At 40.2% G+C, this 25,677-nt stretch overlaps 1 protein-coding gene across 2 annotated transcripts in view; it reads right to left on the bottom strand.

The window, feature by feature from the left end:
* The window catches only part of CLSPN (claspin), a 50,034-nt gene that overhangs the window by 20,525 nt on the left and 3,832 nt on the right, over positions 1 to 25,677 (bottom strand). Inside the window, exons 2-14 of one of the 2 annotated variants that reach the window (XM_067460583.1) lie at positions 22,708 to 22,837; positions 20,720 to 21,060; positions 17,453 to 17,632; positions 16,989 to 17,063; positions 16,225 to 16,297; positions 13,473 to 13,581; positions 12,525 to 13,075; positions 10,823 to 11,026; positions 8,089 to 8,273; positions 6,200 to 6,393; positions 4,086 to 4,150; positions 3,310 to 3,515; positions 1,932 to 2,092 (exon numbers count right to left, since the gene is read on the bottom strand). In XM_067460583.1, the coding sequence (XP_067316684.1) occupies positions 1,932 to 2,092; positions 3,310 to 3,515; positions 4,086 to 4,150; positions 6,200 to 6,393; positions 8,089 to 8,273; positions 10,823 to 11,026; positions 12,525 to 13,075; positions 13,473 to 13,581; positions 16,225 to 16,297; positions 16,989 to 17,063; positions 17,453 to 17,632; positions 20,720 to 21,060; positions 22,708 to 22,837 (2,474 nt within the window). Of the gene's footprint in view, positions 1 to 1,931; positions 2,093 to 3,309; positions 3,516 to 4,085; positions 4,151 to 6,199; positions 6,394 to 8,088; positions 8,274 to 10,822; positions 11,027 to 12,524; positions 13,076 to 13,472; positions 13,582 to 16,224; positions 16,298 to 16,988; positions 17,064 to 17,452; positions 17,633 to 20,719; positions 21,064 to 22,707; positions 22,838 to 25,677 lie in introns of both variants that reach the window. The other variant, XM_067460584.1, reaches the window with a different exon arrangement.

Genomic DNA, 25,677 nt, shown 5'->3' with positions numbered 1-25,677 from the left:
CAGTCCTCAGATACAGGACAAATGCCCCACCAATCCTCTTTCAGAAAATACTTCTGTATTCTCAGATCCAGCATTAACTGTAAGTTGATAGCAGCACTTTCCCTAATATTTTGCAACAGTGAATCGCCAGCTTCCCTTTTTGATAGCAAGAAGCCAATCACAGAGCAGCATGTGCATTTTATTGCTCTCTTTATGTGTTCTACAGAGTTAAAGGTGCATACAAGACAATTCTATTATTATTATTATTATTATTAATAATAATAATAATAATAATAATAATAATTTATTTTGAATATTTGTACCCCGTCCTTCTCTATCCCCGAAAGGGGACTCAGGGCAGCTTACAGCCGGCGACAATTAGATGCCTCCCATATACACACAAATAAAACAGCAATTACAAAATAGATAAACCATTAATATAAATTAAAACCATTTAAAATAGTGCAAATTCAATTAGTTGGCCAAATCTAAATCTGAATTCTACAATCGACAACTTGGTCCAAAGCCTGTCCATACTCCATTTACCATAGCAATGTCATCATTTATCAACCTACTATCCAAATGCACATTCTAGGCACATTGACTCAGTATAAGTCCCCATTTGTGTTTAGTGTAATATTGTGTGTGTGTGCGCGTTTTGTACCAACTTATGGCAACTCTAAGATGGACCTATCATATTCAGCTTGATTGGCAAGATTTCTTCAGAGTGGGTTTATCCTGGGCATGTTCCAGAAGTATTCTCTCCTGACACCTGTGGCAGGCATCCTCAGAGGTTGTGAGGTCTGTTGGAAACTAGGACAAGTGACCTATATATATCTGTGGAATGTCTGCTTAATGCAAGTGTAATGTTGTAACTGGCCACCTTGATTGGCATTTAATGGCCTTGCAACTTCAAAGCTTGGTTGACTGCTGCCCGGGGAGACCTTTCTTGGGAGGTGTTAGCTGGCCTTAATTGATTCTTGCCTTTGCTTCAGTTAGTCTCAAAGGTACAGCAAGATCCCTATGTATCCTGGGACACTCATGATTGCCACTGTTGGAGCTCAGCCTGTGATTGTGTTTCAGGATCAGGGTGCTTTGGATGTGTGGAGTGATGTCAATGAGTTTCAAGATGAGTTTCAAGATGGCAATGGTTTGGTCAATGATATTGATGCAGAGAATGACCAAGAGATCCCTGTTCAAAGTGTAGTTTCCCATGAGAATGTCCCTGAGGGGTGTGGGGATGATGGTGTGCTCTCTGAGTTGTTACCAGAGTGTTCTTAAGATAGGGAACATGAAAACAGCTCGGCACCTGGCCCAGATGCAGAAATTAATGAGCAAATAGATAGACAGGAAGAGATAATTCAAAACGGGAAAGCTAAACAGTGGTTTCGGCGTTCTGCCAGGCTCCGAGAGAAAAAGATAAGACAGTCTCAGCTAAAACGAAATCAATTTCTGAGCCCTAGAGACATAGCTAACAAAGAGATAAAAGTCCCAAGTACAGGATATGTAGTCAGAAGAAGCATTGTTTGGAATCAAGTCAAGATCTCCTTGTTTCATGGAAGCTTTGCTGGAAAATTCATGTTTTAAGTGCCTTTGTTTCATGGTTTTGATTTTTGGAATTTATGCTTTTATATTCATACCTTGGATTCATGTTTCCTGATTTCTTGCATTTTGTTTGGGAAGTTTTGTCTTTGTTTTTATGGACTTTGCTGGACTATTACCCTGGACTAATTTGTTCCTGCTTATCTTCCTACCTAATTGGATTTACCTATTTCTTTAAGGTGCTTTTTACTTTCCTGCTTTTTAATTATCTTCAGTAAAAGGATTGTTTCACTATCCAGCGGTGTGGTGTTTAAAGTCAGAGGGCTTTTCCTGTCCTGGAGTGCAACAGCCACCTTAATTACCTTTTGAAACTGCTACCTAAGAAAGCCAGTTTTTCCCCATCAACTTACCCATCCGCATCGAGCAGCTGGCTCTGAGTGTCATCTTCTAGGGAGAACTGGAACTGGAACCTCCCAGCTGCTGGAACTGGGCTTTTCTCTTCCGGTGTACCGTTGTAGAGATCCTGCGAGTCCTCTATTGGGAGGGAGGGCTCAGATGCTTTCCCTGAACTCTACAGAGATATCCCAAAAAGGAGACAGTTAGTTCCTCAAAAAAGGCTTACCAAAGAAAGAGCAGAATTTAGATTAGGAGGAAGAGCAGAGCAGAGCAGAACATTATAGAACCATAGAGTTGGAAGAGACTACAAGGGCCATCCAGTTCAATCCCCTTCTGCTACACAGGAATAATAATAATATAATAACTTTATTTTTATTCCCCGCCTCCATCTCCCTGAAGGGACTTGAGGCCGTTTACATGGGGACCAGGCCCAAACAACTTAATTAAAAATATAACACATTAAAATACACAAACAACAGTATAGAACAAAATAAAAATAACATTATAACACCTATAAAAGCAACCATCAAACCAACAACCAATGACACTGCAATAATGATCAGTTTCTAGGGAATACACTATCCGAGCCCTCTCAACAGATGACCATTCAGCCTCTGTGTCAGGATCAGGTTTCTGATGTCCGGGAAAACACAATAAATCCTCCATGGATAGTTCGAGTTCAGAAAGAGGCACCGGTGGCAGAAACAACACTTGGATCGCTGGAAATATTTCTCATGGGAAAAATTTGGTAATGGGTTTGGGGGAGGGCTGAGAAGAGTGTTTGGGCTGAGTTGCCACGGACCTGAGGGAGTGTTAGGGAAAACTACCCAAAATAATAAAGCAAAGCATTAAAAAAAATCAGGATACAAAAGTCGAGCATCAGCTCATTAGCGAGCAGAGTGTGAAGTGCTGTGTGATGTGGCTGTGAACAATTCAGAGCTTAAGGGGCAAACATGGAGAGTCCAATCTTAAAAATCACAAAAGGTTTATTTACAATAATAAGAAATAACGGCATTTCTTAATAATCAAGAACTGGGTCTGAGTTACTCTAACACCCATCTCCTCTAAAGTTTCAAAGAGAAGGAAAAACTCCAATCTCTCCAGACACACAAACAGAGAGAGATCTCAAAACACACAGCACATACGCTCCGAACTAAAGTGTAAGAAGGCAGAAGTCAGATTCAAGAAGTCTTGAAGTAGAAAAGCATCCATTTTAAACAACCAATCAGAATGAGAGCAGAAACAGAGAGGAGAGAAGAAATAGATACATTCCCAACTGTCATTCAGGAGAAATTGAAGGGAAATCCTTAGTCTATACTAAGCTAACTAAACTGTTCTTCATTGAGGACTTGAGACTTGGGCAATGTGGGGCTGAATTCCAACAGGGAGTACCTTGGAGGCAGTGCTGACGAAGCTTGTCTTGAAAAAACCAGGCGAAGGCGAGCGCACGGCTCCGATGGCAGGCAGGAAGTTGCCACCACGCGCCACTTGCTTATTCCACGGTTGGTAGGAGGGGATCATGGAACCAATGAGCTCAAAGCTGCTGTTGTGGCTGTTCTCCTTTGTCAAATTGGGCATCAAAAACGAATCTTCATCTTCTAAGGGAAGGGGAGCATTGAATAAACTGATTTTAGATGAAGCATATGAATGTAACGCATAATAAATAAGATTGCAGTGGCTTCCAAGACCGATATTTTAAAAGCTTGGGTGGTTTCAACATGTCGAGACCGTTCCCAGAAAATACCTAAACTGCACTCACTTAGCTCACCAAAAAACTCTATTCTGAGCACTCTAATGCCATACAAATTACCTATTATTATTATTATTATTATTATTATTATTATTATTCCTTTATTATATTTTTCTTTCTTAAAGAGACTCAAAGCATTACTTTCATATTAATTTCAAGCCCAAAAGAAGAGTTTCTAAGGTTCACAAGTAAGGATGTTTAAGCAGTGAAACAAGAACCTGACAAAAGCAGTTTGACTTGTAGGGACTTTATACTGAGATTTCCTCCCTGACAAATCCAAAAGTTCTGCTAGTGACTATACTATGTCTCTCAGGTTTTGGTAACACAACAAAGGAGTTGTGCAAAATATTTCTACAGTTTTTTTTAACAAAAAAGTGCAACTACTCAAAGCAGATGCAGAAGACGGTAAGTGTTTTACCCAGTTTCTCTGTTCGTTTGCCCACAGCTTCTTCCATCTCAGTCTTTTCACCCGGAAGAGAACATCTGTAAGAAGCAATTAAAAGCAAATATAAGATACCATATATACTCAAGTATAAGCCAACCCAAATATAAGCCAAGGTACTAATTTTACCACAAAAAACTGGGAAAACTTATTGACTCGAGTATAAGCCAAGGGTGGAAAATGCAGCAGCTATTGATACATTTCAAAATAAAAATAGATATTAATATTACATTAAAAGAGGCAACAGGAGGTCAAATGTTTTTCAATGTTTACATAAAATTGTAATTTAAGATAAGATTGTCCAACTCTGATTAAATCATTAGTCTAACTTTCTTCAATGTAAATGCGCTTACTTATCCTTCCAATAATAATAGAGTAAAATAATAAATGTATTAAAAATAATAATAGAGTAAAATAATGGAGATGTAATAACAGTAATAATAAGAGTAAAATAATACATGTAATAATAACAACAATAATAGAGTAAAATAATACATGTAACCATAATAGAGTAAAATAAATGTAATAAAATTATAGAGTAAAATAATGGAAATGTAATAATACCAAGAATAGAGTAAAATAATAAATGTAATAAAAGTAATACTAATAACAGTAAAATAATAAATAACTTTAACTTGAATATAAGCAGAGGGGAGCTCTTTCAGCCTAGAAAGGGGCTGAAAAACTAGGCTTATACTTGAATATATACAGTAATCAAGTTGGTCCTCCATGTTAGAAATAGCAACCTTTCCAGACTTCACTATTTGTTTGTTAATGAAGATATTTGCTAACCTGTATTGTATGTATGTATTGATTTGCCAGTTTGACTGACCTCTTTGGTGTGTGTGTGTGGGGGGGGGGGGGGGGGGGGGGCTAAAGACATGTAATTGTATTGAGCACATTCACTCAATACTCCCATTTTGCTATCAGTATGTTTTTGGACTTCAATGTTAACAATTCGTTTTAGACCTCAGTGGAGGTGGATGCAGTATGTTTTTGAACTTCAATGGAGGCAGTTTGCATTTGGACTTATGCAGGAACAGTTTACAATATGTTTGTTTTGAGAAGTAGTGAGTATAGTTATACAGTTTGGACTTTCATAAGATGTATACTTAAAGACTTTGGACTATGGACTATTAAGAATGATGCCCTGTGTTCTCAACAGAAAGGAACTACATCCTATTTATAACTGAACTTTGATAATAAATGTGCCTGTATGGTGAATTAATATAAGATGTTTATGAGTAAACATGATATGTTACCTTTTTAAAGAAAACTTTTTGTCTCTGAGCGCATATTTTTAAACTAAGAGGTTTCAAGGGAGAGTATATGTTTTGGGCAACTGCAACTGCAATTTCAACTTCAAAGAAACATTTTCAAAACTCTACTAGCTAAGTATGTGTTTTTTGTGCAGTGGCATGTCTTTGTCCCTGGCAGTTCAAAGACATGGTTTATCAGGTTAACAGCTGAGTTACAAATGTGCCATTACACGAATGCTTGTGAACATCACTTTTTCAAAGAGTTGACTTCTAACAAGATTTATTATTATTTATTTAAAACTTTTATATCCTGATCTTCTCACCTCCGTAGAGGAACTCAGACATGCCTTTTCTTGACTAGTTGTTTTCAAAAAGTGGTCTCTAGATGTTCATGGAGATTCACATTTGCCAAAAGGCTATGGTAGATTTTTTTTCCTTTTCAAAAATCTTATGAATGCCATTTTGCCAAAACCTCTATATCCACATTTCCTGTGAAAGTGGAAAACCACAAATAAAAATACCCACTATTTTTAGACAACACCTGTTTCGGAACCTCTATCTCCTCCAGTATGACTCTGTAACCAACTTCCTGCAGATTTGCACTGGAGAATCTAGAAATTCCTAAGAAACTACATTAATCAAATCCATAGGTTAAACCCACAAATATGGAGGAGGGCTGACTGCAACTGGTATGCAAAGGAATTAATATGAATGAACGGAACTGAACTTGACTATTGTTAAGATGCTGTTGGTACTAAGGCAACAGGCATCTTCTGGAAATCTGTGTTTTAGGTGTACACCTAACAGATGTATGTGTGTGATCCAACCAACCCTGTTTTTGAGGAGTTGTCCTTGAACAGCAACAATGTTGACTCGGTGGAAGGAGGCTTTGGAACAGCCCTGCATTGGACAGGTTTGACCACTGCTTCCCCGTCAATCGACTCTTTGTCTGTTTCTTTGTCCCCATCTTGTTCTTCCTCCTCCTCATTTTCCTCCTCGGCTTCACCAAGGAGATACTCAATACCCTGACAAAATAAAAAGCCCACACAATGCAAAATAAAAAGTGAGTCCTGCTTATGGACAAAACAAGATCTGTGCTCAGTTGTCATTTCTATCATCTAGGCATTTGATCATTATTTTGTGCCACTTCCCAAAGGATACGTTCTTGAACATGCAATCCTAGACACATCAATCCAAAATTACATCTCAGGGCTTATTTCAAGATAAAGGGACACAGGATTGCGGTTTAACAAGATGTTAAGCAGCAATAGTAATAATAATAATAACAAAAATCATTGGAAAAGCTTACACAATATGAGATTTAAAGATCGAACTGCAAAGACTCTGGCACAAGCCAGTCAAAGTGGTCCCAGTGGTGATTGGCACTCTGGGTGCAGTGCCCATAGACCTTGGCCTACACCTAAAAACAATTGGCTGAAAAAAATCACCACCTGACAGCTGCAAAATGGCACCCTTCTGAGATCTGCAAGCATTCTTTGCCGATACATCACACAATCCTTTGCAGTTGGCCTTCTGCAGTTGACAGATAGTGATTTTGTCAATGTTTATTGTTTCCAAATGCCATCTGAGATCTTTTGGCATGGCACCCAGTGCGCCAATGACCACTGGGACCACCTGTATTGGTTTACGCCAGAGCCTTTGCAGTTCAATTTTGAGGTCTTCATAGCGGCTGAGTTTTTCCTGTTGTTTTTCCTCAATGCGACTGTCACCTGGTATTATTATTATTATTATTATTATTATTATTATTATTATTTTCTGCCAAAAAGCATTGTTGCCTTCCCAAACTAAAACTCCTATCATTCCATATCACTGAGCCATGGAAGTTCAAGTGAAGCAAAACTGCATGAATTCTACAATGTAAACGCACCCTAATTTGTAGCCTTCTTTATGTGGAACCTCAACAGCACGGCTGTTGCAAGGGATGGAGGGAAGTGAAGCATAAAGTTAGGGCTCAGGGATCAATAGCTGGATGCTTGGATTTAAAGATGGGCTCAAAGCCAACCTTAAAAACTCTGGCATAGACACTGAGAACTGGGAAGCCCTGGCCCTTGAGCGCTCCAGCTGAAGGTCAGCTGTGACCAGCAGTGCTGTAGAATTTGAAGAGTCACAAATGGAGGGGAAAAGAGAGAAACGTGCCAAGAGGAAGGCGCATCAAGCCAACCCCGACCGGGACCGCCTTCCACCTAGAAACCAACGCCCTCACTGTGGGAGAAGATGCAGATCAATAGGGCTCCACAGTAACCTACGGACCCACCGCCAGTACACCGATCTTGGATGACAATCCTACTTGGACAACAAGTAAGTAAGCTTGGATCGCCTAAGTAAGCTTGGATTTCTGCACTAACCCCCTTTTCCCTGGAAGGGAATGACTTCCTGATTAGCTAACCATGGCAAAGGGGAGTACACACACACATACACACATTGCTGTCTGCAAAACAGCCAGAAACATTGCCCAAGCAGTTGGATAAAGAAAAGGAAAATCAGCACTTTGTGGCTTTCTCTGGGCAGCTGGTGCCTTTAGGATATTAAAATATAATGCTCTGTTGGACTTCAAAGTAGTTCTCCCCCGGCCCCCCATATTGGCAAAGGGCCAATATGAAACATGGCACAAATCCCCAAAGCTCTGTTCCGGGATAATTTGTGAGAAATCAGCAATCACAAAAACCTGCTGAAACAAGCAAATAGAAAAAAGAAAAGACCTCCTGGTTGCCTTCCTCTTCCTCCTCAGATTCATCTGTCATCTCCTCTTCTTCCTCCTCCTCTTCCTCCTCCATCATCTCCTCATTATCCAGTTTATACAATGCCTCTCGCTTCTGGCGTCCCTCCATCCGGCGGAGCTTCATGGCCTCCTGTAGATGAGCCTTCAGCAGACATAACTTCTCACCTGAGCAGCCAGGAAGGCATAAATATTACATGCACATTTCATATACACACATATATATGCGTAAAGCTGTACATACTGATTGTACTGCTCAAGGCACACATTTTAATGAAGCTGCTCACAGTTAAGTTTAAAAATGGAGGGCAATATGTTTTTGAAACAGGGACAAAAGTTGCATGAAGTGCTGACGGAAAGAGTCATATCTTGGATGAAGGGAAAATAAGCTTATTAGAAGCAGATAAATGAAAATGAGCCAATGCTTAAGCTTGCCTAGTTCCTGTTAATACCTGTTTCCAAAACAGGCCCCTTCCCTGGAGTATAAATTGGTAAAAATAGGTGGAAATGTCCTCCTGTCATTCCGGATTCTAGAGCCCAAGAGAATAGCCACAAGCAGCCCCTATTTTGCTCATCCTCGCCTTAGAAGATTAATTAAACTCCTATCTTATATTTAGCTCATTAGAAATAACTAGCAGTCCCCTGCCACGCGTTGCTGTGGCCCAGTCTGGTGATATGGAAAATAAAGTAATTAGAAAGTGTTGGTTTCTAATATATGTAATGTCTTTATGCTTGTGGGTAAACAGTATTTCTTGGTATTTCTTTGACAGTGTTAACATAGAGATTGTCTGGTTTGCCTACTCTGGAACATGCAACATGTAATTGTCCATCTTTAGGAGTCCCTTTCAAATCTACAATATTTTATCTCTGTGTGTGTGAATCATATATATCTATATCTATGGCTTGATGGCTCTCTGTCAGGAGGGCTTTGATTACGTTTTCTTGCCCAGGTGAAGGGAGTTGGACTGGATGGCCTTAAGTATTTTTTGTTGGTCATGGGGGTTCTGTGTGGGAAGGTTGCCCCAGTTCTGTCATTTGTGGGGTTCATTCAGAATGGTCTTTGATTGTAGGTGAACTATAAATCCCAGTAACTACAACTCTCAAATGCCAAGGTCTATTTCCCCCAAACTCCATCTGTGTTCATATTTGGGCATATGGAATATTCGTGCCAAGTTTGATCCAGATCCATCATTGTTAGAGTCCACAGTGCTCTCTGGATGTAGTTGAACTACAACTCCCAAACTCAAGACTAAATTCTGCTAGTATTTTCTGTTGGTCATGGGAGGCCTGTGTGCCAAGTTTGGTTCAATTCCATTGTTGGTGGAGTTCAGAATGTTCTTTGATTATAGGTGAACTATAAATCCCAGCAACTACAACTCCCAAATGACAAAATCATAATTTTTTGAGTGATGGTCACTCCTTGTGTTGTGAGACGTTTTGTTGCCAAATTTGGTGTGATTCCGTTCATTGGTTCTTTTGTTTTTAAGGAACTCATCATGCACGGAGCATTTATATATACATAGATTACAATATAAAAACCCAGACAACTACAGATAAATGATGCAGGTAGGTAGGTAAGTAGTTTTTGACTGTTTACAGGAAAAAGGAAGAGGGGCTAACCAAGGGAAAGATGAATGAATAGTATCCTTGAAGTGACTGGCTTGACTCTGAAGGTACTGGGGGTGGCCACAGCCGAGAGGGAGCTCTGGCATGGGTATGACTGGACTTAATGTCAGGGGACAACCTTTACATGTAATATATAATATAAAATTATTATATTTTATTATTATTAGCTTTCTGAATATGATGTCTGTTTCTTACATCTTGGTATGTGCTGTGTGCTTTGAGATCTCTCTCTACTTGTGTATCTGGAAAGATTGAGTGATTGGTGTTTTTCCCTCTCTTTGAAACCTTAGAAGAGATGGGTGTTAGAGTAGCTCAGACCCAGTTCTTTGCCATGAAGAAATGTTATTTATATATATATAAATGCTCTGTGCAGAATGAGTGCCTTAAAAACAAAAGAACCAATGAACGAAATCACACCAAATTTGGCAACAAAACGTCTCACAACACAAGGAGTGACCATCACTCAAAAATTATGATTTTGTCATTTAGGAGTTGTAGTTGCTGGGATTTATATTTCACCTACAATTAAAGAGCATTCTGAACTCCATCAACATTGGAATTGAACCAAACTTGGCACACAGGCCTCCCATGACCAACAGAAAATACTGGAAGGGTTTGGTGGGCATTGACCTTGAGTTTGAGAGTTGTAGTTCCTACATCCAGAGAGCACTGTGGATTCAAACAATGATGGATCTGGACCAAACTTGGCACAAGCACTCAATACGCCCAAATATGAACACAGATGGAGTTTGGGGAAAATAGACCTTGACATTTGTGAGTTGTAGTCACTGGGATTCACAGTTCACCTACAATCAAATAGCATTCTGAACCCCACGAACAACGGAATCGAGGCAAACTTCCCACACAGAACCCCCATGACCAACAGAAAATACTTAAGGCCATCCAGTCCAACTCCCTTCATCAGGGCAAGAAAACGTAATCAAAGTCTTCCTGACAAAGAGCCATCCAGCCATAGATATAGACAGACAGACAGACAGGTGCCTTGAGTCCCTATGGGGAGAAAAGCAGGACAGAAATACAGTTAAATAATAATAATAATATCACTCACACCCCTGCTCCCTTGAACACACCTGGCTTTGTGGGGATGGCATCTTCTCCAGACTCTGCAGCCAGGATCACAGGCACAACATCAGCTTTCAGCTCCTCTTTGCCTTCATTAGTCGTCTCTTTGCGGATAATGTTCAAGTTCACCGTCCGCTCCATCTTTGGTTTGGCTGCATGAAAAGTGTGCTTCACAAATCGTTCTTTCAGGGCTTCAAGCTCTGGTTTTCTCCCTTTATTTAAAAACAAAAAGAGGCAAAATGGGAGAGTGGGCCCTGAGCACCTGCTGGGGTTTGGTTCCATGAGACAAAAATCTGTGGATTCCCAAATCCCATTACAGTGGCATAGGAAAATACAAAACGGAAAAAGGGAGGTTTCCTTTTGAGATTTGTGTGTGTGTGCATTTTCAGATTTTAGTTCTTTGAATCTAGGGATGCAGAATTTGTGGATACAGAGGACTGTATTAGAATTATTTGTTTTAAATTTCTGCATCTTTCATTTTAAGTAAAGCTAATTAGATCAATAAGTTAGCAAAACCAGTTAAGGGAATGAGCAGGAACCTTTCCTGTTAATATTTTGACCATTATTTTGGTGAAAATATTACCGAGCACAATTCCAAGTGCTGGCCTTAGCTTAAACGGTTCTGGTCCAGCTTACCTATCCAAACTTTTCTCCCTCTCTGAGTCAGTTAGAGCATGAAGATTGGCTGAGGAGGCCCTGCTTTCGGTCCCACTGCCTTTACAGGTGCAATTGGTGGGGACGAGACTTCTCGGTGGTGGCCCCTCAGCTGTGGAACTCCCTCCCCGGCGAGTTCAGATCAGTCCCCTCCCTCCAGACATTCAGGAAATTACACAAAATGTCGCTATTTAAGCAAGCATTTGGAGTGAGATGAAACAGCCAAAATAACTTAGGGATTGGAACAATTTCCAATGTTTTATGTTATGTTGTTTATGTTTGATGTTTTATAGTTCACTGATTTTAATCTATTATTATATGCTATTTTATCTATGTGTTGTGTTTTATACTTTTTGAGGCACTGAATTTTGCCATTTACTTTGTTGTGAACCACTTTGAGTCCCTCTTGGGGTAGAGAAAAGCAGTATATAAATGAAATAAATATGACAACCTGTGCTTAGATTTCCTTGAATTCCTATTGGGGTAGTATGAGGATTAAAATACTACTAATATGCATATAGGGCATCGGGTTAAAGCGCTGAGCTGCTGAACTTGCTAACCAAAAGATTGGCGGTTCGAATCTGGAGAGCATGGTGAGCTCCTGCTGTTAGGCCCAACTTCTGCCAACCTATCAGTTCGAAAACATGCTATTGAGTAGATCAACAGGTATCGCTTCTACGGGAAGGTAACGGCGCTCCATGCAATCATGCTGGCCACATGACCTTGGAGGTTTCTACGGACAACACCGGTTCTTTGGCTTAGAAATAGAGATGACCACCTCCCTCAGAGATGGATGCAACTGCACTTATCGTTAGGGAAAACCTTTACATTTACCTTAATATGCATACAAAGAAGTAGCAGATTTTACAGTAAAACCACAACCACCACTGTCACAATCCTTTTTTAACAGAAGTCGTTTAAGTCAAGAGGATATAGCAGATCTGCCAGTGCAGTGTTGACCCATCTGGCTGTTAGTAATGATGAGATTTCAAGTCCCAAACACCAGGAGGGCTGAAGTTTACCCATGCCTGGACTAAATTCTGGTACCATACATACCTCTGTTCAGTTTAGGTTCATCAAGATCAATAAAGGACACATCCTCAGAGCACAGCCTTGGCTTGACGGTGAGGTCCACTCCCAGCTCCCGGAGCCGATCCAGTTTAGACTTCTTTGCCTTTTCAGCAGGAGGCACCACTGCAGTCTTTGGTGGCTGAAGGCCTTCTTTGACCTCTATGCAAGATTCTTTTAGTGGCTCCTCTCTCTGTTGAAGGGCATTTTCTTCCCCTTCATTCCCCAGTGATTCGGGGCATTCAGTGGGGATCTGGTCATGCTTTTCTTGATTGTCGGATCTCCACTCCTCTCTGAGGCACTCGGTTTTAGAATCGCTGTCCTGTCCATTTTGCTCAAGGCATTCTCCTGCTGATTTTTCCACTTTCTCAGCGGAAGATCCACCTCTTTCTGGAAATGCAAGGTTAAGAGGAGTTGAATCTTCCGGATCAACTCTCTGCACCTGTTGCTGCATTTCTGATTTGTCAAGTTGCTCTTTCCCATCAGAGTTCTTTGGAACCACACTTTCTTCATCAAGACTGGGCTGATATTTACTTGATCTATCAAGAAAAACAGACACTCTCATCAACTCCCTCCGCTGTGAATACTGTCACTTGAACATGTTAGAAAATGACACTAAAAAACTTATTATAATGTATTGTCGAAGGCTTTCATGAGGAAATACTGACCTCACAATCTTTGAGAATGCCTGCCACAGATGCAGGCGAAACGTCAGGAGAGAATGCTTCTAGAACGTGGCCATACAGCCTGAAAAACCTACAACACCCCAACTCATTATATACTTGAAAAAGAGTAAGAAAATATCCAATTTCAAAGTATCCAGACAAAGCAATGAGTAAATTAATGTTGGGTTTGGGACGGAAAAAGAAAGTTACACAGTATTTCCTAATCAACTTCTATTTACTATTAGTCCATTTGAAGACAGGCTTAACTTACTTCAGCAAAGTCATTGCACTTCCCTGGAAGGCGGGACGAGGTTTGCGTCTGAAGAATTCATGGACGCTTTTGGCTTCTGGAAGGTGATAGGGGAGCGACACAGCAGCTTCTATCAGAAGGGAAAACAGGAAAAATGTGGATATTTGTGGAGTGCAAAAAAAGAAGGAGCATATCATCTTACTGATATGGCTACCTATGTTAAGAGGTAATCTATATCTATCTACCTATATCTCTACAGGCAGGCCCAAGTTACAAACAAAAGAGGTTTTGTAGGTTTGTTTTTCAGTTGAACTTGTGTGTCAGTCAGAATAGATACATTTTTAAAGTGTAACTCGAGCCAAATATATATATTTCTCACTTTTGGAGAGCACAAGGAAGGATTAAGACCCCTGTGGTGTTTCCTTTGCTGTCTGTGCCTCTGTTCAGAACATTTCACCACACTTTCTGTCCCAGTGAGAAATGGAATTTGAATTTTTTGGTTTGTTGTGAAAACAAGGATTGGAGATAAGCTTCAAAAAAGACCCCTTTTCCCCATGATAGTAACTCTTCCAGGAGTTAATTTCCCTTCTGAAGGGTAGATTTCTCTCACTTCTTGTTGTCTTACCTCCGTTCTTAACTATGAGTCATTTATAAGGTAGATGTTTGCCCTGAATGGTTTGGGACCCGCCTACCTGCGTGACCGCATTTCTGTGTACAAACCCACACGATCTCTTTGATCATCTGGAGAGGCCCTGCTCGCGCTCCCACCTTCTTCGCAGGTGCGACTGGTGGGGACAAGGGAGAGGGCCTTCTCGGTGGTGGCCCCCTGACTCTGGAACTCACTTCCCAAGGACATCAGGCATGCCCCAACTCTGGCAGTCTTTAGGAGGAGCCTGAAAATGTGGTTATTCCGGTGTGCCTCCCCAGAATAAGGAAAACTCTCAGCAATATGCCCTCAAAATGCACTCTACCAATGATTTAGGATTGACTGCATTCCCTCATCTCTCTTTGAAAAACCCTATCCCAGTTATATCCTACCTTGTTCATGCCCAGCATTATTTTTAAATTTTAAATTATTACATTTGGCCCGGCCATAGGTTTTTAAATGCTTGTGTGTTACTGTTATTGTTTATTTTTTGTTTATGTGATTTATATTAATTGTTTTGTATTGATTCTTTTTGTTATTGCCTTTGTTTACTGATGTACTGTGGGCTTGGCCTCATGTAAGCCGCACCGAGTCCCTTGGGGAGATGGTAGCGGGGTATAAATAAAGTATTATTATTATTATTATTATTATTATTATTATTTTAACTTGGGGACTGTCTGTATTTTATTCTGTTCAAAGTGAAAATATGTTTGTGTGTATGTATGGCACAATACCCACCAAGATCAACTTTTTTTTTTTTTTTTGGTCATGTCAGGAGCGACTTGAGAAACTGCAAGTCGTTTCTGGTATGAGAGAATTGGCCGTCTGCAAGGATGTTGCCCAGGGAACAATCAGATGATTTTTGATGTTTTTATCATCCTTTTGATGTTTTATCAGGCTTCTCTCATGTCCCCGCATGAGGAGCTGGAGCTGATAGAGGGAGCTCATCCACCTCTCCCCGGATTTGAACCTGTGACCTGTCGGTCTTCAGTCCTGCCGGCACAGGGGTTTAACCCACTGTTTAGGAGAGAATTGACAACGGATGATAGGGCTGTAGTCCACTTACATCCGAACATCTAAGCAAATCCCATCAACAATGCCAATTCTGAGTTTTGAAGACTAGATTGGGATAAACTGGAGGTCGCCTATCTCCCCCCCCCCCCCCCACTCCTTTTCTCCATGTGTAGTCCATCCACATCCAGAGCCATGTAATTCCCATCCACAATCGAGGGTACAGCTCTCCTCCAAACCAGTCAGATGGCTCAGCCTACTTCCCACAATGTATCTTCCAACATCCTTACCCCTTTGCTAGGCAGGCTGGGGATGTTGGAGTTGCAGTCCAAAAAGACTGAGCCACTTGACCAGTTAGGACAGCCCCGAGCCTGGGTCTGATGGGAGTTTAAGTTGCCCAGAACCCAATGCAAGAGGGCAGTAGAGCCACTAGAGGGTTGCCATGTAGAGCTCTTTCCCCAGCATGTGGTAAATTCTTGAGGGACAGAGTCATTCCAGTAAATAAGTTTGCTTATTTAATCAAGTCAGGTGACTAAGGAACACCCTTTAAAAAACAATGGGACAAGTCACTCCAAAAGCAAACACAGTACAGTTATGGAACACATGGAAGACATCTGAGCAATATGATGGACAACTTAGACATTTGCAGTAAAGAGCCAGATGTTGCAAGATGCCATTGGAGGGTGATGGGAAAGAGCCAGCTTTACCCCAAGAGGCCCTTAGAGTGTTGCCATAGAGACCTAGGTCAGTAAGATGTGCTCAATGCCTGAGGGACAGAGAAAGTCCTGCTCTTTGGTTCAGTCTGGCAGGAGAACCATCCCTACATTCATAAAGCAATTATTTTTATGAATAAATACCAGTACAAATGGAAATCTGAGTAACGGCAGGTATCAAACTAGTCATTAAAAATCCTCAAGAATCTTAAAATGAACACATTATGTCACTTTATATATGTCAGACTACTGATCTGAACTGCAGTTATCCTCAAAATCTCAAAATAACGTTCTTTCTCTTATTTAAGTTCTGGGGATTGAGTACCTCAAGAACTTCTGGATTCACGTGAAGATTCTTTGTCACCAACTTCTGGTTCTTTTCCAAATTAAATGTAAGTCTTACCTCTAAGAAGTCTCTGGCTCTCACTGTGCAACTTCTTCATTGCTTCTTTGCTTAATTTGGCTGATTTCCGCTCCTAAAATAAATAACAAAGGATAAACACTCTCACAAATGTCAAGCAGCTTTTAAAAATAGGAAGCCAGCTTGATATTTAAAGATACCATATATATACTCGAGTATAAGCTGACCCAAATATAAGCCGAGGCACCTAATTTTACCACAAAAAACTGGGAAATTGTATTGACTGGAGTATAAGCTGAGGGTGGGAAATGCAGCAGCTACTGATGAATTTCAAAATAAAAATAGATACCAATAAAATTATATCAAAATGTTTTAAATATTTACATTAAGGTAAGACTGTCCAACTCTGATTAAACCATTATTCTAACCTTCTTCAGTGTAAATGAGCTTACATATCCTTCCAATAACAATAGAGTTAAATAATAAATGTAATAATAATAAGGTAAAATAATAAATGTAATAAATAATACAGTAATGCAGATTTAATAATTATAAATAAAGTAAAATAATAAATAATATATTAATTCAGTAAAATAATAAATAACTCTGACTTGAGTATAAGCCAAGGGGGGCTTTTTCAGCCTAATGAAAGGGCTGAAAAACTTGGCTTATACTCGAGTATACAGGGTAATTTTAAAAAAGGCATACTGAAGATGAAAGACAATTACACTCTTTAACTACCATGTAAATCATAACAAGTAATCCCCTCCAAATTCAAAAATCAGAATGAAATAGAGAAAAATTACCTTTCTAGGCTCCTTTAGCAGTGGTTCCACATTGTCATCTATCGCATGCTGGTAATCTTCAGTTTCAGAAAATAGCTATTTGGACCAACATGGAAGGAGGGGATTCAGTAAATTCTCATCTCTCATAAAACAGCGAACATTGCTTACAGATTTACCTTGCACAAGGTTCATTTCCTTGATTCCAAAGATCTTTTAAGATTTCTATAGTATTTGTGACCCATCATAGCTGGCTTTGGCTGAATACATTGGTCTACCACGCATTGAAAGTGCTCTCCATCTTTGCAAGAGCCCAAATGCACATAGACCCTCCACTGAATAGACTGACCACCCTGCATCAAATAGGCTCCATCTCGATGCTCATCCCACCTCCCCTCAAATATGTAAGTTACTAACTGGCAGTTTAAGAAAACAAAAGGAGACGAACATTTGGCACATATATTTTTGGGAGATTCGGCAGACTTTACCTTCTGTTTCCTCATTTTCTCCTTTGCTGCTGCTTTGATGGACTCAAGCGACTCTTCGTCTTCAGATCGAGGATCCCCACCGTTTTCCTCCTCTTCCTCCAAGCCGTTCTCAAAGAGGTCTTTGTCAGTCAGAAGGCATCCGCTGTCATTGAACGAAAGCTCCTCGCCATCTTCCCGGCCCTAGAGAAACATAACTCAAGGCTCTGTGAACTGTTTTCCCCATTCAATGTATCAGCGGTGGGGTTTTCCTCAAGCAAGTTAGAGATATTTAATCACCCAATCCCATCTACAATTGAAGACTAATGCAATATATGGCCACAGCAGTGAGAATCACGACTTTTCAAAGATGGAACGAACCAACTCCCACGACACAAGACTGTCTCATAAGATGTGTGAACTAGCAGAAATGGACAAACTTACAATGTTGATGAGGAGAAAGCCCTAATCAGTTCCAAAAAAGACTGGAACCTATTTATTACGTTTCTTCAGCAAAGATGGGTTCAAACCTTCACTATTTGTTTTTTTGAATTAGAAGAGTGTCAAATTATGGGGAAAGGGTATACAGTGTTCCCTCACTTATTGCTGGGGTTCGGTTCCAGGACCTCCCGCAATAAGTGAAAAATCACTCTATTTATTTTAATATTTGTACATTATTTTAGTAGTTATACACTATTTTAAGTCTTTATAAACTTAAAATAAAGTGAAGGAAAGGAAGGAAGGAAGGAAATGCCCTTAAAGGCTGGAGAGAGGGAGGACTGAGGACAGAAGTGCCTTGGAGAGCGGCGGCAAAACCCCACAAAACAGTGAAAATACCATAATATATATTTTAAATTAATATTTTTTTAAATCTGCGAAACAGCGAGTCTGCAATATGCAAACCGTGAAGTAGCAAGGGAACACTGTATTCATGGTTACAGTGTTCCCACATTGGCAGCGGTTACTGCCCACGTTGGCAGTCTTTAGGAGGAGTCTGAAAACGTGGCTGTTCCAGTGTGGCTTCCCTGAATAAGGAAATAAGCTCTAGCAAAATGTCCTCAGAAGCACTTTAACTACTCGTTGGGTTGCTCTCCCTTCATTTCTTTTTAAACCTTCCTACTAGATACATCCTACCTCTGGTCATGCCCAGCATTTATTTTTTAAACTTTAAACTATTACATTTGGCCCAGCCATAGGTTTTTTTAAAATCCTTGCGTGTTACTGTTTTATATGCGAGTTATATTAATTGTATTGTTTTCTGCTTAGTGTTTTTTGTTTTATTGATATGTTGTTGGGCTTGGCCTCATGTAAGCCGCTCCAAGTCCCCTTGGGAAAAGGGCGGGGTATAAATAAAGTTTTTATTATTATTATTATTATTATTATTATTATTATTATTTTCTTCTTTTAACGGGCAAAGGATTTTAACTGTTGACTTTTCAAAACCATTAATATTTCATTCTTTTTTAATGTTTGTATATGTTTAGGTTTTAAATTGCATTGAATTAGGTTTTACTGTAAGCCACTTTAAGTCTCTTTTGAAAGTGGGGTATAAATAAACATGTTAAGAGGTCTGTTCAGGTCCTGAACCATTGTTTGGCAGCTGTGACGGTCTGGATGAGGGCAAACAAAATTGAAATTGAATCCAGACAAGACAGAGGCACTCCTGGTCAATCGAAAGGCGGAACAGGGTATAGGATTACAGCCTGTCTCGACAGGGTTACACTCCCCCTGAAGGCACAGGTTCACAACTTAGGATTCATCGTTGAACTTGGAACTCCAGGTCTTGGTGGTAGCTAGGGGAACTTTTGCACAATTAAAACTTGTGTGCCAATTGCGCCCGTACTTTGGGAAGTCACACTTGGCCACAATAGTCTGCACTCTGGTTACATCCGAATAGACTACTACAATGTGCTCTATTGCCTTTGAAAACTGTTCGGAAGCTTCAAGTCGTCTAACAGGTGGTAATCAGATTGCTCACTGGAGTGGCGTACAGAGAGCACACAACTCCCCTGTTACGTCAGCTCCATTGGCTGCCAGTCTTCTTCCAAGCACAATTCAAAGTGCTGGCTTTAGTCTATAAAAACCTAAATGGTTCCGTCCCAGGTTACCTGTCCAAGCATATCTCCCTCGATGAACCATCTCGAAGGCTTAGATCTTCTGGGGAGGCCCTGCTCTCAGTTCCACCTCTTTTGCAGGTGTGGTTGGTGAGGACGAGAGACAGGGCCTTCTCAGTGGTTGCCCCATGGATGTGGAGCTCCCTTCCTAGTAACATCAGATTAGCCCCCTACCTCCTGACCTTTAGGAAAAAACTGAAATCTTGGATGTGGGACCAAACATATGGATAATTGATTAGTGCAATATGTGAACATGGAATGGTGCAATGATAACTGGAACGGCCTGGATGTTGAATTATGTGATTTTAATACTTTTAATATTGATGTTTTTAGCGTATTTTTAATGTATATATTTTTTATTTGCTGAATGTGTATTGTATGTAATGTATGGCATGGAACTGTGCCTCTATGTGCGTTGCTCTGAGTCCCCTTCAGGGTTGAGAAGAGCGAGATATAAATATGGCAAATAAACAAACAAAATAATGTGGAAAACTGAGAGAATAAAAGCCCTTGCACTAGGTACTTTATATCTGTAGTCAATATTTAGTGGTTGTAGTAGTGGCGTGGTTTTTATATTAGTAAAATGTCTTTCTACTGTTTTTGTCTTTGTATTTTGGTTTGTATTATTGCTCTTTATATCTAGTTGTAGATTTTGTGTTAGTTTTTCTGAATAAAAATATCTATTAAAAATTGATGAACTATTTCTCTACAGTGGCCCATATTTTCTCTATGAGTTGGGCTAGTAAAGGTAAAGGGTTTCGCCTGACATTAAGTCCAGTCGTGTCCTACTCTGGGGGGTGGTACTCATCTCCATTTCTAAGCCAAAGAACCGGTGTTGTCCATAGACACCTCCAAGGTCATGTGGCCAGCATGATTGCATGGAGCGTCATTACCTTCCCGCCAGAGCAGTACCTATTGATCTACCCCCATTTGCATGTGTTTGAACTGCTAGGTCGGCAGAAGCTGTGGCGAACAGCAGGAGCTCATATCGCTCCTCAAGTACAAACCTGCAACCTTTTGGTCAACAAGTTCAGCAGCTCAGCGATTTAACCCACAACGCCACGGGGGCTCTCGATGAGCTGGACTACTGCAATGCTAAAATGGTGCACACAGAGGGATTCAAGTAAATACCTGAAAATATATTTCTTTAAACATCTCCTCCTCCTTTCCAACATACCTTTCGTTCTTGTGTTTTTTCCTTCTTCAAGACCTGTCTAATGACCTTCATTTTCTTCTCTTTCTTCATCCTCCTTCTCCTTGGACTTCCTTTCTCCTTTCCTTCAGTTTGTTTCGCATCATAAGTTTTGTGGCGCTTGTGCTTCTTCCGATCCTTCTCAGAGCTTTCCAACAGCAACTTCGGTGATAAGTTTTCTGCATCACTGTCATGGATGTCCTTCACATTTTCAACATCTATAGCTTCTGATTTTTCCGGCATGAGGTCTTCTCTTTCACTGTCACTCTCTGGGAGCACCTTCTTACCTTTCACTCTCTTGACCACAAAAATCTCTTCATCTGAATCTGCTAAAATATAAAGATTATACATCCTTATGCTTATAGCCTTTTCTCATAAAATAAATTATATCTCATTCATTACTCTCTTTTTGTTACTGGGGACTATAAAAGTAGTTATATAAGAGGACCAGTGCTAAATTCAGTATCACTTCATTGAACTACTGGATAATTTAACTCTCTTAGGGTTGATCTACATTGTAGAATAAATGCAGCTTGAACCCATTTTAACTACCATCCCTCAATGCTGTGGGATCATGGGAGCTGTAGTTTTACAATAATATTAACATAATAATATTTTATTTATATTCTGCTTTATCTCCCCAAGGAGACTCAAGAATGAATTACAACATACACAGATGGGCAAAACATTCTATGCTTTTAATACAGTGGAATGACAATGACATACAAATACACAGAACAAAAGCCGGAGATGAAAGGCTTCCCCTTTCATCTCCGACTTTTCGGTGGTAGTGCTCAATTCTGGCCACAGAGAGGCGCTCTTGTTCCATTTCCAAGCCAAGGAGCCTGCTGTCGGTAGACACCTAATGGTTGTGTTACCAGCATGGCTGCATGGATGCCTTTATTACCTTCCAGCCAAAGCGGTACCTATTGATCTACTCACATTTACATGTTTCCAAACTGTTAGCTTGGTAGGAGCTAGGACTAACAGTGGGACCTCACCCCAACCTGCAGCTTTGAATCGCCAATCTTTAAGTCAGCAGATTCAACAGTTCAATTGTTTAACCCATTGTGCCACCACGGCCTCTACAAGGTTTTTAGCCACTTAACTAGTGTCACAACAAACTACAGATCCCAGGATTCCATAGCATTGAACTATGGCAATTAACATGGTGACAAGCTGCATTAATTCTACAGTATAGATGCATCTTTAGGCACAATGCTGTTTTATTGCGTATAATCCACAAGAACATAAACATTATAACCAGAGCCTAGAAAAGTTACTTTGTTAGACCCCTAGCCAAAATGAGATTCTTAGCCCTGTTGTCCAAAAAGATTACTAAAGCTATGCCCACAACAGTGTAGCACTATATTATTTATTTATTTATTTGTTTATTTATTTACCTCTTTTCCTCCCCTAAAGGAATTTGAAGCGGTTTCCAACTTTATAAAGGAAAAACTCAATGCCGTACATACATGTGAAAACCAAAAGATAATAGGAAGACAATAACATATAACTATAAATTAACCTAAACAAATTAAAACATAAGCATAAAATAACATTTAGACATAAAGTATCAAAAATTAAACATCGCTGACATAACATTTATATTAAAACCCACCGATAAACACAATTTAAAAACAGTTATTAAAATTATGCCATCCAAAATTGGGTCCATAGTCGTTCCATTGGTCCGTTCACTATTCTTTATTATCTTATTGCTATAGCTATATATTTTGTAAGGAACAAACAGATTAAATAAGACTGTACATATGCTGGCATACACAAGCTAGAAGGAGTCTACTTCCTGCTGTGAGATTCTCAAACAAAAGGTATAAGATCTTTCAACTGAAGCTCCATGTTTTCTATATGCTTGTCAGGATTCCCCATAGAGCTTTGAGTCCCCCTCGGGGTGAGAAAAGCAGTACAGAAATACTGTAAATAATAAATAAATTTCCCACCCAAATACAGACCTCTATCTTCAGGAGGTGCTCTTCCCTTTTGGATGTGTGCCGGGGAGCTCATTTCGCAGCTGCCCTGTCCGCTGTCCGAATCATTGGCAAAGGCGTCTTGCAAGTTCGGATCCTGGGCATCTGAACAACACTATAATCAAAACAACATTTGTAAGCTTGAGAAGAGAGATCAAGACATGGCAATTCATTTTTTTAAAATAAAGGCAGTCCCCATGTTACAAACATCCGACTTACAAACAACTCCTAGTTAAGACTGGGGCTGGGACAACAGGAAGTGAGAGAAATCTACTCTTTGGAAGGGAAATTTACTCCTGGAAGTGTTATTATCATGGGGAAAAGGGGTCTCCACTGAAACTTTATCCCCTTGTTTCTACAACAAGCCACATTTTCCAAAATCCAATGATCACAGGGACAAAAGGTGATGGGAGAGCTTCTGAACAGAGGCACAGACAACTCAACAAACACCACAGGGTTGTTAACATTTCCCTATGTGACCCAAAGCTAAAATATATCTACATGTGGCTGGAGTTACACTTAAACAATGTACCTGTTCTGACCTACAAACAAATTAATCTTAAGAACAACTCTACAGAACCTATCTTGGAGGTTGCCTGTCTGTACAAAAAAAACAGTAAGGTCGGATCTTCCCATAGAATCTCTTCATTACTATCACGTGCATCATTCAGTGTCAGGTTTTGCAAATGTGATCAAATCAGAGGGAGAGTGGATACCCAGAAGGGAGGATCAGGCTCCAAACTGACCTGGGCCAAGACTGACAAAATGGGATTTCAACAGGGAAAAGTGTACAATACTAGACTTTGGCAATAAAGATGAAATGCACAGATACAGGATGGGTGACCCCTCACTTGATAACAGTCCATGTGAAATGGACTTAGGAGCCTTAATAGACCGCAAACTGAACATGAGTCAAGAGTGTGATGGAGCAGCTTAAAAGCCCATCTGGTTCTAGGCTGCATCAATAGAAGCAGAGTGATGAGATGGAAGGAAGTTCTAGTCCCACTTTATTTTGCTTTTGTCAGACTTCTTCACCTAGAATAACCCTGTGTCCGGTTCTGGGCAAAGCAATCCAAGAAGGCTGTTGACAAATTGGAATATGTTCATAGAAGGACAATGAATATAATCAGAGATCTGGAAGCCAATCCCTTCTGTCCTTCAATTAATGGCCTGTAAACCATTAATTCCCATGAGAACCAGCTCAGGGAGCAGCGTGTATTTAGCTTGGAGAAACGAAGGCCGAGACAGATATGTGATGTACTTCTCTGAAGGTTATTTCTGACTGAGCAATGTTTTGTAAACAGCCTAAATAATGCTAATGTTAGAAAAGTCAAAAAGGACTGAACAATGTTTTTACACGGTCTAAAAACAATGGAATTTCAGGATCTTAGCAAAACTGTTGTATGGATATCCTTAGTAGCCTGAGGTTCAGGGAACTTTTGATAGTATATGTTATAGTTTATTAATTGTTAATTTGTTTATATGGGTTATGAAATGTGCAATCTGTTTGTTTAGTTATGATGCTTTTTTTGTTGAAGTTTATGTTTGCTACTTCTGTTGCTTTTAACACTATGCCGCTTTGAATCCCACCACTGGGAGAAAAGCGGGATAAAAATATTAAGAAGTAGAAGAAGGTGGCCTTCTGCAGCTGGCAGGTGGTAATTTTGTCAGCGCCAATTGTGTTTAAGTGCAGGCCAAGGTCTTTAGGCACTGTACCCAGTGTGCCGATCACCACTGGGACCACCTTGACTGGTTTGTGCCAGAGTCTTTGCAGTTCGATTTTTAAATCCTCGTATTGTGCCAGCTTTTCCAGTTGTTTCTCTGCAATCCTGCTGTCACCTGGGATTGAGACATCGACAATCCATACTTTGTTTTTTAACACGATTGTGAGGTCAGGAGTATTATGCTCCAGAACTCTGTCTGTCTGAATCCAGAAGTCCCAGAGGAGTTTGGCGTGTTCATTCTCTGTAACTTTTTCCGGCTTGTGATCCCACCAGTTCTTTGTCGCAGGCAGATGGTATTTGTGGCACAAGTTCCAGTGAATCATCTGAGCAACGGTGTTGTGCCTCTGCTTGTAGTCTGTCTGCGCGATCTTCTTGCAGCAGCTCAGGATGTGATCTATTGTTTCATCTGCTTCCTTGCAGAGTCTACATTCGGGATCTGTTGTCGACTTTTCAATTCCGGCTTTGATGGCATTGGTTCGAATGGCTTGTTCTTGGGCTGCCAGAATCAGGCCCTCCATCTCCTTTTTCAGAGTTCCATTTGTGAGCCACAGCCATGTTTTTTCTTTGTCAATTTGGCAATTTTTCCCAGAAACTGTCCATGGAGGGCCTTCTTTTGCCAGTTTTCTCTTCTGCTTTGGATTGTGTTTTTACGGTATTCCCTCTTTGTCTTTTGCACATTATTATTATTATTATTATTATTATTATTGTCATGGGTGTAAATGAGCAATTGAGTACAACTGCAGAAAAAGAGATTCCACCTAAACATTAGGAAAAATGTCCTGATCATAAGAGCGGTTTAACAGTAGAATATGCTGCTTTGGAGGCCACTGAATACAAATAAAGTTATTATTATTATGTCTCTCTTTTTAAGCAGAGGCTGGATGATCATCTGTCTGGGGGACTTTGATGGTACCTTCCTGAATGGCAGAATGGGGTCCAACTGGATGGCCCTTGGGGTCACTTCTAAGTCTAGGATGCAACAATTCAATTCCGAGGAAATATAGATAGATAGATAGATAGATAGATAGATAGAGATTACGACTATTCGTGAGCTCAAGGACCACTCCACGCCAGAACTCCCTGTCGGCCATGGCCACCCACAGCTCCTTCAAACTCAAGCCAGTCACTTCAAGGATACCATCCATCTTGCCCTTAGTCTGCCCCTCTTCCTTTTTCCTTCCATTTTCCCCAGCATCATTCTCTTCTCTAAGCTTTCTTGTCTTCTCATTAT

The sequence above is a fragment of the Anolis sagrei genome, chromosome X (genome assembly GCF_037176765.1).
Source record: "Anolis sagrei isolate rAnoSag1 chromosome X, rAnoSag1.mat, whole genome shotgun sequence".
In the NCBI taxonomy this organism is placed as follows: Eukaryota; Metazoa; Chordata; class Lepidosauria; order Squamata; family Dactyloidae; genus Anolis; species Anolis sagrei.
This window is presented reverse-complemented; position numbering and strand designations above follow the sequence as displayed.